This window comes from Chiloscyllium punctatum, chromosome 39 (assembly GCF_047496795.1).
Source record: "Chiloscyllium punctatum isolate Juve2018m chromosome 39, sChiPun1.3, whole genome shotgun sequence".
Taxonomy (NCBI): Eukaryota; Metazoa; Chordata; class Chondrichthyes; order Orectolobiformes; family Hemiscylliidae; genus Chiloscyllium; species Chiloscyllium punctatum.
The window spans coordinates 21388261-21405371 of NC_092777.1; the positions used below are offsets into that span (position 1 = coordinate 21388261).

Consider the following 17111-nt stretch of genomic DNA (forward strand, 5'->3'; position numbering starts at 1 on the left):
TGATGAGATGATTGGATAGCTTGGAGGAAAACAAGATATAAATAAACATTGATAAAATCCTGTTGATATAATACTGTAGCTCTATGTAAGAAACGCTGTGCAAGGATATTCCTACAGATTGCTCCTCGGCTATCATAAAGTGCAATATGGCATCACTTCATTGAATTCAATTTCAAATTATACAAAGATTTTTGCATATTCATTGCATCTAAAAAAAACTGCAATATGACTTGGTATAGATATTAATATCACAAAATATGTAATTGCTCAACAGGTAACAACCTTGGATAGTCTTACATTTTCTTTTCTTTTTCATTCATGGGACTTAGGAGTAGCTGACAAAGCCAGCATTTGTTACCCATCACTAATTGCCATTTCACTGTCTGGCTTGCTGGATAATTTCAGAGTAGTTACAAGTCAACTACATGGTTGCAGGTCTGGAGTCACATATAGAACAGACCAGGTAATGACAGTAGATTCCTTCCTTAAGGGCTATCAGTGATGAGAGGAGGTTTTGTGATACTCAATGATCGCTTCATGGTCACCATTACTGAGACTAGATTTATGTAATTCCAGACTTATTAATTGAATTTAAATCCCACTAACTTCTGTCCCTGGATTGTTAGCCTGGACTTGCAGGTTATTATTGTTGTGATATTACTGCAATTCCATCACCTTCTATAAGACTTGCCACAATGATCTGTCTGTCTTTTCTCCGGCCCTCATTTGCATGGGTTGGGCACAGACTTTCATTGAATGTTCTTATAGGAAAGATACTGCAGTGGTTTACCATTCTGCAGGATGGCTCACTAGGAGACTCTTCCATCCTTACCAGGTACCACCAGGTATATCAGAAGGATTTACAAGCTGACAATCAGCCAGTTTGACTATGTTACAAACACACATTTTGAAAGCCAACAAGTCCTGCCACACGACTCCTTGCTCTGTCAAGTCGAAACCAGCAATCCCTTCAGCCGCTACTCATGTTTATTTATGCAATTAATTTTAATGAATTTAAAAATAAGGCATTTTTCACATAAAGTATAGCAACAAATTTAAATTAATCTACCTTCTGTGCTATCAGGCTCGGCTTGTTCTTCCCTTTGTTTCTGCTTGAACTTCATATTACCGTGGTGCATTGTGGCACCAGTTATTTTGTAGATGCTGTTTTTCTCATCAGTGGTGAAACCCAAGATAGCGATAGCTTGCTACAAATTCAAGGAGATAAAATGATAATTAGCTTATTAAATACAAATCATCTTGTGGCAATTGATATATGCAATACTTACATCAGTAGCTAATAACTCTTCTTTGTCATCAATACTCGGAACTGTGACATCACCTTGACTGATGTAAGGATAATCAAAGGGATTTGTGCTAATCAGAAGCATTTCTAAAGCAAAGTAGATTATTAAGGATGTTTTAAAATGTTGCAGCATATCAACAGTAAATAGCGATGAGCAGAAAGTCATATAGGGTTTTCAAAAAAGTATAACTGATTAATAGGTTCTTTACCAATAACTTCTGGTTTTTTGTTGGATGTAATCTGGTAAAAAATGTGATAGCTCCTTTCGCTTTGTTGCTGGAATGTCACTCTGGATTTTTCCAACAAATCTGGATGGAAATTCAGGTCAGTTACATTTCTCTCGTAAGTCTACGAATATTATTCATTTAACTTAAAATTGAATAGATTAGAAATACTTACATGTTTCAATGTCTGCGGAAGCCAGTCTTGCTGAGGGTCCAAAATGGATTCTGATAAATTTTCCCTTCAGAATTAAAAAAAAGTTTCCTCAGAGACTGCAATACTTTTATTGCTGCATGCAGAAATGATTAAATTCCACCAACCATTTTCATAAAGATAGCCTGACTTTTCTTTTCAGTGTTATTTAATTCCAAATATATATTTGCATTTCAACTTACAAAACGAGATGAGTTGTCATTTCGTATTGTCTTGGCATTACCAAAGGCTTCCAGCAATGGGTTAGCCTGGATGATTTGATCCTCCAGGGTTCCCTAAAGGGTACAATTTGTTTATGGTTAACAGCTGACTAAACTGCATCAAAATGCAAATGCACCGAAATATATCCTTAATACATACTTTTGATTTAGCTGTTTCGACTTTCTTCTTGCACACGTCACCAATAGCTGCAATTGTTGCAAAGTACTGGATGACATATTTTGTGTTAACAGTCTTCCCAGCACCGGATTCTCCACTGAAAAGCATTTAAAAATGTTCAAGCAGTTTCTGCCATTTTTAATTGGAAACCACACTACTTTTACATGAATAAATTCAAGTTCTAGATGTAGGTTTGCTCACTGAGCTGTAAGGTTCATTTCCAGACGTTTCGTCACCCTACTGTACAACATCTTCAGTGGGCCTCAGGCAAAGCACTGTACACGATTCCTGCTTTCTATTTATATGTTTGGGTTTCTTTGGGTTGGTGTTGTAATTTCCTGTGGTAATGTCATTTCTGTTCTGTTTCTCAGGGGGTGGTAGATGGGTCTAACTCGATGTGTCTATTGATAGAGTTCCGGTTGGAATACCATGCTTCTAGGAATTCTCCCACATGTCTCTGCTTGACTTGTCCTAAGACGATGTGTTGTCTCAGTTGAAGTGGTGTCCTTCCTTATCTGTATGTACCTGAGCTATAAATCTTCTTAAAACTCACTATAAATTCAAGTGTTATAGTGCCTTTAACAAATTAAAATGCAAACAAAGCTTTTTCCCAGACAACATGATCAAATAAAAGTTGACATATTGTTGAAAAGGTGAATAAAATCTTAGTCAAAGAAATGGGTTTTAAAGACCAGCTTAAAAGGGGAGGAAATGAGTGAAAATATCAAGGAGGGAGTTCCAGAGATTAGGGCTTAGGCAAATGAAAACAGGTTGCAAAGGGGACCTCAGAGCAGATAAAGAAGTTGGACGAGGATAAAGAGATGAAGAGAGACAAAATGAATGTCAGATTAGAAAGTTTGGATGGGAAAGTTAAATTTGGTGCATTGTCAGACCAATGGAAACCAATGGAGGTCAGCTGAAAAACAGTGGATAGGACCTGGTCCACATGAGGATGTGAGCTTGAATAGGTTCGAGTTACAATAGGACATTATGAACAAGGTGTGATAGAAAGTGCTACAACAAGTATGTATGACATGGAGAGTGTTTACATGAGAAGATAAATGTATCACAGGTTATATACCTACACATAGAAATGGAAAGGAATTTGTAGCCTTGTGTATAACAATAACTTACGTGATTAGGATAGATTGGTTTTCACGGTCTGTAAGATAAAATACCAAGAAAGAGAATTAGAAATTCTATTCCACTTAATTTTAAACTGAACTTAGTAATATGTCTCTTTGAAAATATAAACCATAGGAACTAAATTAGTCTGGAGCACCGTTTTTTTAGAGCAAAAGGACAATGCTATTTCCTGGGTCTGTAGGTTGTGAAGGAGCAAAGATGGCCTTCAGTAGAGTGATTTGCTCTTCCTGTCAGATTTGGGAGTTTAGGGAGAGTATCCATGTTACTGAGAATTATGTCTGCAGGAAGTATCTTTGGTTGTGAATCTAATGAGATCACTGGATCGGTTAGAGTGGCACTTCGAGGCAAGAAGGAATTTACAGGAGTGAGGGGCTGAAATGCATGACAGTTATAGGAAGGGAGAAAAGCCACAGATACAGTCAGGTAGATGGCTTACAGCCAGGAAAAGAAGGAGGAGTAGGCAGGTGGTGCAGGAGTCTTCTGTGGCTATCCCTATTTCAAACTAGTACGCTGTTTTGGAAAATGTAGAAGGTGATGGAGTCTCAGAGGAATATAGCATGAACAGCCATGTATGTGGTACTGAGATGTAATGTAATGAGAGGTATGTTGGGTTCCAAGCGATCGATTGTGTTAGGGGACTCTCTAGTCAGGAGCAAAGACAGACCTTTCTGCCGCCAGGAGCGAAAAAATCAGAATGATGTGCTGCCTCCCCGGTGCCAGGGTCAAGGACGTCTCAGAGAGGGTGCAGAAGGCTCTCAATGGGGAGAGGGACCAGCAGGAGGTCATTGTACACATTGGAACTAACGACATAGGAAGGGAAAAGGATGAGATTCTGAAGGGAGAATATGGGAAGTTAGACAGGAATTTAAAAAGGAGGTCCTCGAGAGTAGTAATATCTGGATTACTCCCAGTGCTATGAGCTCGTTGGGTATGAATAGGATGATAGAGCAAATGAATGCATGGCTGAGGAGCTGATAAAGGGGAGAAGGGTTTACAGTTTTGGATCATTGGGATCTCTTTTGGGGTAGAAGTGACCTGTACAAGAAGGACAGATTGGACTTGAATTAGAAAAGGACTAATATACCGGCAGGGAGATTTGCTCGAGCTGCTTGGGAAGATTTAAACTAGCAAGGTGGGGGAGATTACCCAGGAAGATAGTGAGGAAAGAGATCAATCTGAGGCTGGTACAGTTGGGAAAAGGAGCAAGTCAATCGTCATGGCAAATGGGGACAGAACAGAGGACAAGGTAGGACTGATAAATTAAGCTATTTATTTCAATGCAAGGGGCCTAACAGGGAAGGCAGATGAACTCAGGGCATAATTAGGGACATGGGACTGGGATATCATAGCAATTACAGAAACATGGCTCAGGGATGGGCAGCACTGGCAGCTTAATGTTCCAGGATACAAATGCTATAGGAAGGACAGAATGGGGGAGGGGGGGAGGTGGGCAAGAGAGGAGGGAGTGGTGTTTTTGATAAGGGATTGCTGTTGTACTTTGGGAGGATATTCCTGGGAATGCATCCATGGAGATTATTTGGGTAGAATTGAGAAATAAAAAAGGGATGGTCACCTTCTTGAAATTGTATTACAGACCCCTTAATAGTCAGTGGGAAATTGAGAAACAAATTTGTAAGGTGATTTCACTTATCTGTAAGAATAATATGGTGGTTATGGTAGGGGATTTTAACATTCCAAACATAGACTGGGGCTGCCATAGTGTTAAGGGTGTAGATGGAGAAGAATTCAAGTATGTACAAGAAAATTTTCTGATTCAGTATGCAGCAGTACACACGAGAGAAAACACAAAACTTGACCTTGTCTTGGGAAATAAGGCAGGGTAGGTGACTGAGATGTCAGTGTGAGAGAACTGGCCAGCGACCCCAGTTCTATTAGTTTTGAAATAGTGATGGAAAAGGATAGACTGGTTCAAAAATTTGAAGTTCTAAATTGGAGGAAGGCCAATTTTGACAAGAACTTTCAAAAGCTGATTGGGGACAGATGTTCGCAGGAAAAAGGGTGGCTGGAAAATGGGAAACCTTCAAAAACAAGATAACGAGAGTCCAGAGGCAGTATATTCCTGTTAGGGTGAAAGGAAAGGCTGGTAGGTGCAGGGAAAGCTGAATGACTAAAGAAATTGAGGCTTTGGTTAAGAAAAAGAAGGAAGCATATGTCAAGCATAGACAGGAGAGATCGAATGAATTCTTACAAGATTATAAATGAGTATGCTAAAGAAGGAAATCAGGAGGTCAAAAAGGAGACATGAGATAACTTTGGTAAATAAGGTTAAGGAGAATCCAAAGGGATTTTATAAATACATTAAGGACAAAAGGGTAACTTGGGAGATCAGCAAGGCAGCCTATGTGCGGAACGACAGGAAATGGGGGAGATACTAAATGACTTTGCATCTGTGTTTACTGTGAAGAAGGATGTGGAAGATACAAAATGTAGGGAAATAGATGGTGACATCTTGCAAAATGTCCATATTGCAGAGAAGGTGGTGCTGGATGTCTTGAAGTACATAAAAGTGGATAAATCCCCAGGACCTGATCATGTGTACCCTAGAACTCTGTGGGAAGCTAGGGAAGTGATTGCTGGGCCCCTTGCCGAGATATTTGTATCATTGATAGTCACAGTGAGGTGACGGAAGACTGGTGGTTGGCTAACATGGTGCCACTATTTAAGAAAGGTGGTAAGGAAAAGTCAGGGAACTATAAACCGATGAGCCTGATGACAGTGGTTGGCAAGTTGTTGGAGAGAATCTTGAGGGACAGGATTTACATGTATTTGGAAAGGCAAGCACTGTAGGGGACATAAGGGGCAACTTGCTCATACAAAGAGTGGTATGTGAATGGAATGAGCTGCCAGAGGAACTGATGGAGGTTGGTACAAATACAGCATTTAAGTGCCATCTGGATGGGTATATGAATAGGAAGGGTTTAGAGGGATATGGGCTGGGTTCTGGCAAATGGGACTAGATGAGGTTAGGATATCTGGTTGGCATAAACATGTTGGACCGACGGGTCTGTTTTCATGCTGTATATGCCTTTGACTTTATGACACTATAATTTGTGCAAAATGTGTGCAATTATTAAACAGACACATAAATACGTATTAAATATGTAGAAAATTTGCAAGTTACCTGTTAACATGGACTGATAGGCATTGTCAGAAATTGAGAAGATGTGAGGAGGAGCCTCCTGTCTTTTCTTCCCTTTGTAGGCAGCCACAACCTCAGGGCCATACACTGGTAACTTCTTGTAGGGGTTTATGGCGACACAGAACAACCCAGAGTATGTCTTAAAAAACAAGAATGCATTAATGTTAACACTTTCTGACTTAAATTAGATTTTCAAAACTCAAATATTGAAGATGTCCTTACATAGATCATCCAGGCTGCATAACGGTCTTTGAGGTTAAACAGCACACATGCTTCATTCAGGTGGGTCATCATAGCCATATCCTCAATTTTGTCAAATTTTGGGGGATTCCTTGGAAAGATATCATTGGGTTTCACAACAACTGTCTGAAATAGATAATTTAGTAAGTGAATGTATAATATAGCTTTATAAGAATGGCACCATGAATGTAAATAAGATGACAGTTATATTCATTAAAAAATTTCTGAAGTTCACTAACCTTCCCATCTGCTCTCTCCACTTCAACCTTGGTACTATCTTGGCTCTTAATTTTTCCTTTTACAAATATCAGCTTGGGGTCACTCACATAACAAGCAGTTTTGGCTTCGAAGGGCCTGTTCTGGGCTTCAATTTGCTCTTTCACAGATTTCCGGAGAAATGGAGCAGCTGCTCCAAAGACCTTCATTTCATCAAAATTCATGGTTGCTATGTGTTCACTGTGTGCAAAAAGTACAGTTGTTACAATGTACTTCAATTACAAGTAAAATTGCAGAACATCAAAGTGCAGCCAATAAAAGAGTTGAGTCTGCCATTTCTGCTCATTTCTTCCAGTTGAACCAATTGGAATTCCCACGTAATCGGCCTGACCAGTTTAAACTATCACAGAACTTTAAGCTTATGGTAGTTACACACAAAGATTAGAGCATAGAACATAGAGCATAGAACAATACAGCACAGAACAGGCCCTTCGGCCCATGATGTTGTGCCAAACATTTGTCCTAGCTTAAGGACCTATCCATGTACCTACCCAATTGCCTCTTAAAGGTCACCAATGATTCTGACTCTGCCACTCCCACAGGCAGCGCATTCTCTGACTGTCTACTCTATCTATTCCCCGATCATCTTATAAACCTCTATCAAATCACTCCTCGTCTTTCGCTGTTCCAATGAGAAAAGGCCTAGCACTCTCAACCTATCCTTGTACAACCTATTCTCCATTCCAGGCAACATCCTGGTAAATCTTCTCTGCACCCTCTCCAAAGCTTCCACATTTTTCCTAAAATGAGGCGACCAGAACTGCACACAATACTCCAAATGTGGCCTTACCAAGGTCCTACACAGCTGCAACATCACCTCACGACTCTTGAATTCAATCCCTCTGCTAATGAATGCTAATACATCATAGGCCTTCTTACAAGCTCTATCCACCTGAGTCTTCAACAATCTTCCACAATCTGCTTCATTGTCTAAGAAAAATCACTGTGTCTGGTATTGGCCCTGACTTCATGATAATCTGTCAATTGCAATCTTTTGCAACCTCTAAAGATGAGTCTTTAAATTGCAGTCAACTTTGTTTAGAAAAAAAGCATGTGAAGCATCTTTAGTCATGTCATTTCGGCTTTGCTGCAGATTAAAAATCCTGTCAGCAAGTATGGTAACCAATCCTTTAGTTAAATTGATATTAACTTCATTACGCTAGACTTATATTATTATGATATATACTCACATAATGGTCAATCTCATATCAAAACCAATCTCCAACTTCTTGCCAAAAAAGGTACAAACTCTTTCCATGCACCGGCTTGGCATTGAAGTCAAACTTGCCCTAGTGAAAACCTGCTTATTCATAGAATCACAGAATAGTGTACCATTGAAAGCAGCTGTTCAGTTCCTCATGTCTGTGTACCCCAACATGCATGCTGCATTCCTACCCATCCTACCATCTAGTATGAGCAAATAATGGACGTTGGAGAACGAAAATCAACCTTTTACTTATTGAGTAAAAATTTAGTCTTATAAATTCAATTTTTGCAGAAGGACATATAACGCCAGAATGAATGCTACCAAATTAATCATTGGTCTAAACACATATGCATTAAAATTTGTGTGACTGTAAATTGAGTTTGGTGCTGGAAAAGCACAGCTGGTCAGGCAACATCCGAGGAGCAGGAGAATCGATGTTTCGGGCATAAGCCCTTCATCAGGTATGAGGCTCCAGTCCTCACTTTCTCCTAGTTACTTTAAATTGGTCAATTAGATGAACACAGCACCTTTATCTAAACAGGCATTCTGCTCAGACATAAATCACTTCGACTCCTGTAAAGGTAAATGTGTTAAATCAACAGATATACTAGGCTACATAGGTCATTTTTCAGAATGAGGTAACTACCCAACCTTTTAAACTCAGCCATAGTCCAAAGAATACATTTTACATTTTGGTTTTGTGTGACCTCTTCTTCAGATACCTGGTTGATGCTGGTGTATCAGTCAAAGTCCCACCAGGACTAATCAGTCAGCTGCTTGCATTGATCAGATGTGCCAATTCATGGGAGTGTTTATACTTGACATTGTGCAAATGTATTTAAGAAGAAATTGAACCAAAGCCTCAAAATGATTGCACTTAGAGCATAAATGTATGATCATTTTGAAAATGTTCGATATAATATTGAGATGGGTTCTTTATGAAATGCCATTCACCCAAAATTATAACTTTGTTTCTCCCACCATTGACACTGCCTAGCTTGTAAAATATTTCCAGAATCATCTGCTGATTTCAGATTTCCAGCGTCTGCAGTTTTCACCTTTGTTTCTTATTGAGAGGATTGCATTTATTTTGCCAACATCAAAGTGAACCAGAACTGCATCTCTACAACGGACGGATTTCTGTCCATTATTCCCCGTGTAAGATGAGTCAGTGGCTGATAAATCAATGCATGATGATTTGCTAATGTGTAAGCTAGTCTTAATTGTGTATGGAAAATTGGGAGCAAGTGTGAAGATGTCGATATAACATTCACCTGAAGGGGAAAAAAAAGAAATTTCTCTACTGGATATAAATTTCATGTGTGCTGAATAGACAATAAAGCTAATAGATAAACATGCTGCAAGTAGCTATTGCAAAAAGTAACTTTGTTCAAATATCATTATGTACACTCCAGAAAAAGACAACAACATTCAATCACCCTTTGATTCCATGGATAAATTAAATTGCAGTGTTATCGACCTTGGAGCGTAAGTTCATAGCTCCTTGAAAGTGGAGTCGCAGATAGGTAGGATAATGAAGAAGGCGTTTGGTATGCTTTCCTTTATTGGTCAGAGTATTGAGTACAGGAGTTGGGAGGTCATGTTGCGGCTGTACGGGAAATTGGTTAGGCCACTTTTGGAATATTGCATGCAGTTCTCTCTCCTCCTTATCAGAAAGATGTTGTGAAACTTGTAACGGTTCAGAAAAGATTTACAAGGATCTTGCCAGGATTAGAGAATTTGAGCTATAGGGAGAAGTTGAATAGGCTTGGGCCGTTTTCCCTGGAGTGTCAGAGGCTGAGGGGTGACCTTATAGGGGTTTGTAAAATCATGAGGGGCATGGATAGGATAAATAGACAAAGTCTTTTCCGTGGGGTGGGGGAGTCCAGAACTAGAGGGCATAGGTTTAGGGTGAGAGGGGAAAGATATAAAAGATACCTAAGGGGCAACCTTTTTACTCAGAGGGTGGTACGTGTATGGAATGAACTGCCAGAGGAAGTGGTGGAGGCTAGTACAATTGCAACATTTAAAAGGCATCTGGATGGGTATATGAATAGGAAGGGTTTAGAGGGATATGGGCTGGGTGATGGCAGGTGGGACTAGATTGGGTTGTGGTATCTGGTCGGCATGGACAAGTTGGACTGAAGGGTCTGTTTCCGTGCTGTACATTTCTATGACTCTATGACCAACTGAGCAATGTCCAACATATATTCACAAAAGCCAGTCAATAAATATACATTATGGACCAAATTGCCAACAGATAGCAGTCTAGACTAGTTCTCTCAATAGCATATATCAATAATAAAACAGAAAGTGCCAGAGAAACTCAGAAGATCCAGCAGTATCTATGGAGCAAGAAACAGCATTAACATTTTGAGTCCAAAATGAAACTCCTTCTAAACCAAGAAGAGCAGGAAAAGTAATGGTTTTTGGAAGAACAAAATTTTAGTTTCTGCAAAGGTACTTTATAACCCTCAGGACTAAACATGAACTTCAATGATTTCATACCATGAACTCAGTTCTGCTTTTGAGAAGGCATCTTCCTTCAAATCCCACCCTCAAGTCTTCTTTGCATTTTTTTTCTCAGTAGAGGTGGTGTCTTTTCTGCTAAAAACACCTACTGTTGACACTTACTCTTTATCTATAAATATTCTCTACTACCTTTGCTTTCTGTTCTGGGGGTCCTTTCCGATTTGTGCCACTTTCTTCTCTCTCATTTTCAAACAGCATGAAATATATAAATGAAACAGATGGCACAGTGGCTCAGTGGTTAGCACTGCTGCCTCACAGCGCCAGGGACCCGAGTTTGATTCCTGCCTCGGGCGACTGTCTGTGTGGAGTTTGCACATTCTCCCAATGTCTGTGCGGGTTTCCTCTGGGTGCTCCGGTTTCCTTCCACAATCCAAAGATGTGCAGATCAGGTGAATTAGCCATGCTAAATTGCCCATGGTGTGAGGGGCATTAGTCAGGGGTTAATGAAGGGGAATGGATCTGGTGGGATACTCTTTGGAGGGTTGGTGTGGACTTGTGGAGCCTAACGGCCTGCTTCTACACTGTAGGTAATCTAATCTCATATAACTTTTCCAGCCACAGTCAGCTCTAAAGGAGCGTCGTATTGAACATGAAACAATAACTCTCTCCACACATGCTGCAGGACATGCTGAGATTCTCCACCACATATCAATTTCAGCCAATACTCCTTCCCTTGAATTCCTGCTTTAAGGTTTACATGCTGGGTGCCAACGTGGGCACAGGTGGGACACAGGTACTGTACCCATCCATAAATTGGGCTAATATTCACCTGGCTGAGGGAAAGTGGGACTTTAGAAGCTAGCTGGCCCATCTTCCAATGGGAACTAGTGTCACCTGGGGATCACAGAAGAATTAATATGAATAGGAAACTTAGAACACAGGAAAAACTCACAAGAGAGAGAACAAATGCATGACTATATCTGATCAATAAAATATTTTCCTTGTAACTAAAAGGTAGCAGGAAGCCCTATTCATCAGCGGAGATCTAGAGTAAAATGTATAGAAAGTTCCCTGAGCAACAGAAACAAAGTGGTGGTGAATATTTATTTTTGGACTGGAAGACAGTGAAATCACAATATGTGATAACACATTTTTCTATTGACTATGGACCACCTTGTTAATGTTTCACCAGGTTAGAACCAAACACCTTGGCTGACTTCTGAAAGCAAATCTCCAACTTGTTTTCTGAGTCACATATGATAACTGAGTAAAAAAGAAGAGATGGGGGAATTCTGCAGAAAGAAAGAACGAGCAAATAAATATTGCGGAGCTCTATTGAAGCTGAAATTCCTCACCCAGTGGATCCAAAACCAAGAGGATTGCTGTTCTGCTTCTTTTGCTCTGAAATGAAACAATGAGGTGCAAGTGAGAATCAGACACAGCACTATCTGGAGTTAATCCTGTCTAACCCATTTGCAAATAGTCTTTCAACACTTTCCTAACAACTGACGGTTTTGTCAGTAGGTATATTTCGATTTCCACGTATTAACCTGTACTTATAGATGAAACAGAAATAATCACAAGTTTCTCAGCACCTAGTAGCGGAGCATCACACAGATCTCAGCAATAAGAAGTCCTAAGATAACAGAGCTGTTCTGGAAGCAACAACAGAAAAATCAGTTCAAACCCCTATTGAGTTCTCGCAGGTGAAGGACACTCACCACGATGTCCCGCAGACTAGAACTCTCCCACAGGACTCTCCCGTTTTATATAAAGTGTCTGGTGCTTTCCCTGACACGTGGTACATCTACATATGGTCAACCGAAGTTGCCTGTGGATATTTCATTGATGGTATTCTTCCAATCATGTCTAAACATAGCACGAATAGTTCGGTAAGTTCTAAGTATTTCGATTTGTCTTTAAGGACTCTGGCACAGCAAACCACAGAACGAGATAAGCTTCCTTTCCAACCCAGTCATTGGTTTGAGGCGTGTGATTCAATAGCAAATGGAGAGAAAAGTGCCATTCTTTCTTCAATCGATACTTAATTTTTTAAAAAAATCGATTGAGAGTTCATTTGATGATCTTTTTAAAATGTCAGATGTGATGGATTTTATTAATCCTTCTTAATTAACATTCTGTAACGATGGTGCATTTTGCCAATATCCAACTTTGTTTTGAATTTGTATTTTGTACTTCAACCATAGTTGTCTGGAAAAAGTGTACCCGCAACTTCTTGAGAAAAAAACCTTTGCAAATGATCACAAACATTTTGACAAGGGGAACCACATTGGAGGAGGGGAGACTTGACAGTGAAAAGTCCATTGAAAAAATCTTGGGTGGCGTTGATTTTTTGTTCCTCTTGAACTCCCGGGGACAAAGCGTTTTTTTTTCAGCTGATGGAAATCGTGTTAAAAGAGTTAAAGTCAAATTTAGCCTCAATGCTAACAGCAGACGCCTCGCATATCCTTCCTGTTGGATATGGGTACAGCTTGTACACTCAGCAGATGAGTCGGAGCTGGCATATTACACAAAGCATCAAACACTTTTTATTGCTCCAGCAGTAAGGGCGAAGCTTCCAAAGAGACGAGAATGGGAATTTAAACAATTGTATAATTGTACATGGACTTTGTGAACTGATGATTAGAACGTCTCAACAAAAAGTTAACATTATACCTCGCGTTTTGTCAATTACAATCTTCAACAAGGTGAGTTTCGTCAACTAAATCTTTTAGTGCAAATAAAATTATTCAACTCAATGAAGGTAATTATTAAATTAAACTAAACTGAGATAAATTAAATGCGTTACAAAAACATAAACTGCTGGCGAAACTCAGCAGATCTGGCAGCATCTGTGGAGAGGAAGCAAAGTTGACATTTTGAGTCCAGTGAGCCGAACTTTAACCCTCCTTGCTCCATACAGATGTTGCCAGACCTGCTGAGTTTCTCCAGCACTTCACTTTTGCTTCAGATCTTCAGCATCCGTAGTTCTCCGTCCCATTTTAAATTAAAAGTCTTCAAAAACTGCAAAGTCGTGTACTTCATAGTATTGGGGTTTCAACGAAATTTCCGACCGAATCGGATAGTTCCGCGTTTATATGGAAACTACTTTGAACTGAATGGGTGACACTTTAGGAACTGAATTTACTGCAGCCAGTTAAGATTATTCCCTGAGCACCATCCTTTCACCCCTCTACAAGATATTGACGGGAACACCCAGCAGTGATAAAACTACAGCAACAGGGATAGGAAAGAGTTATGGGCCAAATGTAGATAGCTGGGAATAGTTCAGTTTACGAAACCTGGTCAGAATAGACAAGTTGGGCTGAAGGGTTGGTTTCAGTCCTGTATGACTCTATGACTGTGAAAGATCTCTGGTGCCAAAATGTAGGAAGAGCAAGACAGCTTTTCTAATGATATATCCAACATTTATCCCCATGATAGGAAGGAGGAGATGGTGGTGAAGTAGCACTAGCGTAGTAATCACATGATCTCAATGGAAATGGAAAAGTCTACCAGCGTCTGAATTACAGCTTAGTGACCTCTCCACGTTGAGGAAAAATGCATGTGTAAATGCTATGCATTGGCCTTTGATACTCACCTGCTGTCTTCAGTCGGCCTTGAAGGATGACTGTGTGCACAAGGTGGCTGCTCTTCTGCTGGAGAACTGAGGACATCTGCCTGCTATCAGCCTCAGAGCATGAGAATGGGTAGAAGCGTGGAATAAAATTCATTGATAGCAAAGAAGATGACCTCAGATTACAACAGGATCTTGATCAGATGGGACTATGGGCTGAGGCGTGGCAGATGCAGTTTAATTTAGATAAATGTGAGGCACTGCATTTTGGAAAAGCAAATCAGGGCAGGGCTTATACACTTAATGGGAAGGTCCTGAGGAATGTTGCTGAACAAAGAGACCTTGGAGTGTAGGTTCATAGTTAATTGAAAGTAGAGTCACAGGTTGATAAGATAGTGAAGAAGATGTTCAGTATACTTTCCTTTATTGGTCAGAGTATTGAGTACAGGAGTTGGAAGGTCATGCGGTGACTGTACAAGACATTGGTTAGGCCACTTTTGGAATATTGTGTGTAATTCTGGTCTCCTTCCTAATGAAAAGGTTCAGAGAAGATTTACAAAGATGATGCCAGTGTTGGAAGATTTGAGCTACAGGGAGAGGTTAAATAGGCTGGGGCTATTTTGCCGGGAGCATCAGAGGCTGAGGGTGACCTTATAGAGGTTTATAAAATCATGAGGGGCATGTATAGGGTAAATAGTCAAAGTCTTTTCCCTGGGGTGGAGGAGTCCAGAACTAGAGGGCACAGGTTCAGGGTCAGAGGGTGGTGCGTGTATGGAAGTGATGGAGGCTGGTACAATTACAACATTTAAAAGGCATCTGGATCAGTATATGAATAGGAAGAGTTTAGAGGAATATGGGCCAAGTGTTGGCAAATGGGACTAGATTAAGTTAGGATAAACTGGTCAGCATGGACAAGTTGGACCGAAGGGTCTGTGTCTGTGCTGATAACTTTATGACTCTATGACCCTATGACTTAGGAATTGCAACCGAATTGCACCAGTTAATGAGCAGTTAATTTCACATGAACATCTGGGTCTTTGAGTCTACATTGCCCATTGCATTGGTGGATGAATGAAAAAGGAGAGAATGGAATGGTAGCCTCCTGGATTGTATTTTGGATCTCTCATTTCTACAATGATCTGCACTTATGTGTATTCAGAAGGTAACTTACAAGCTTCTTTGATAAGATTTTATTTGTGAGGAGAACAGCTGCCTTTGTCACCTCAGGTTAAATATCATAACAATAACTTAAAGTTAGTGTGAAACCTAAAATCTGCAATGTTACAGGTATTATCTTTCAGATGAAATATTCAGCAGAGTTCTCCTTTGCTAGCTCAGGATCATGTAAAATAACTTGAATCAGAATATAGAAGGCATGTTTAGTAAGTTTGCGAATGATATCAAAATTGGTTGTTTCGTGGACAGTGAAAAGGTTATCTAAGAGTACAATGGGATCTTGATCAACTGGGCCAATGGTCCAAGGAATGGCAAATAGAATTTAAATCCAATACATGTGCAGAGTTGCCTTTTGGTAAGACAAACGTGGGCAGGACTTACACAGTTAATGTTAGGAAGTATTGTCGAACCGAGAGATCTAGGGATGCAGGTACTTAGTTCCTTGAAGGTGGCATCAACAGGTAGACAGGATGGTGAAGAAGGTATTTGGCACACTTGCCTTCATTGGTCAGAGCATTGAGTACAGGAGTTGAGACATCAAGTTACAGCTGTACAATACATTGGTAAGGCCACATTTGGAGTAATGCATACAATTCTGGTCTCCCTGTTATAGTGTCACAAAGCTGGTCCCTTTCTTCCTAAACACTGTTCCTTTTCTCAAAGAAACTGTGTTCTTGACTTCTTTTCAGAGGGGCCGTAAGCCAGACTGGGCTTTGATTAGACTGGTGTGGTACAGAGATGAAAAGAATTTTGAGAGGCCTTTTGGTTATATGTAAACAGGTGAGACTTCAGGCTAAAGTGGTCATGTTTTAGAAGTGACCTGTATAATGAAAAGGGAGTTGTCAGCTCTCTAGCTGAACAGTTCAGCCCAGGACTAGTTAGGAGTTCAGCAGTGGACTGTGTGAACAGACCGTATCTCTCTTCTTCTGCCCTTCCAACTTCAACCTGTAAGCATCTGTTCCATTTTTTAAAATTTGTGTTTTAAGGGGGTTTGCTTATTGGGACTGTTGTGTATATTTGGAACAGCATAATTAAGTCTAGTTTGCAAACACTGAATTCTGTAGAAGTTCTTTATTCTATTCATTGTGTTTCATTGTGCAATTTTGTGAATAATTTTTTGTCTGTTTTTAAACCTGGTAGTCAACCTCGCTAATTTACATTGGGTAATTTTCACTGTACACTTACCGAAACAAATTGCAAAGTTATGGTTGGGTCTACCTGCTTAAGAATGTTTTGAGTGGTCTGGCCTAGTCGATAACAATAGGAAGGATGTTATTAAACTGGAAAAGACGCAGGAAAGGTTTACAAAGATGCTACCAAGACTGGAAGATTTGAGTTATAGGGAGAGGCTGGATAGGCTGGGACATTTTCCCCTGGAACATAGAAGACTGAGGGGTTACCTTATATAGGTTTATAAAATCATGAGAGGCATGGATAGGGTAAATAGACAAGGTCCTATCCCCCAGGCAGAGGGGTCCAAAAGTAGAAGGAAAAGCTTTAAAGGTGAGGGGGGAAAAGAGGTCAAAGGGATCCGAGGGGCAACATTTTCACACAGAGGGTGGCGTGTATATGGAATGAGTTGCTAGAGGAAGTGGTACAGACTGGCACAATTGGAACATTTAAAAGATATTTGGACCACATGCATTGATAGAAGAGGTTCAGATGGATATGGGTCAAATGTAAGAATAGTTTAGTTTAATTCAGGAAACCTGGTCGGCCTGGGCATGTTGGATCAAAG

General features: G+C 40.1%; 1 protein-coding gene across 1 annotated transcript in view; it reads right to left on the reverse strand.

Moving 5' to 3' along the window:
• The window catches only part of LOC140463863 (myosin heavy chain, skeletal muscle, adult-like), a 36842-nt gene extending 29734 nt beyond the window's left edge, over positions 1-7108 (reverse strand). Inside the window, exons 1-10 of the mRNA XM_072558289.1 lie at positions 6905-7108; positions 6648-6791; positions 6408-6564; positions 3254-3281; positions 2102-2216; positions 1924-2016; positions 1706-1769; positions 1516-1614; positions 1290-1393; positions 1070-1208 (exon numbers count right to left, since the gene is read on the reverse strand). Of these exons, the coding sequence (XP_072414390.1) occupies positions 1070-1208; positions 1290-1393; positions 1516-1614; positions 1706-1769; positions 1924-2016; positions 2102-2216; positions 3254-3281; positions 6408-6564; positions 6648-6791; positions 6905-7105 (1144 nt within the window). The 5' untranslated portion in view covers positions 7106-7108. The remainder of the gene's footprint in view (positions 1-1069; positions 1209-1289; positions 1394-1515; positions 1615-1705; positions 1770-1923; positions 2017-2101; positions 2217-3253; positions 3282-6407; positions 6565-6647; positions 6792-6904) is intronic.
• Positions 7109-17111: the final 10003 nt, after the last annotated feature.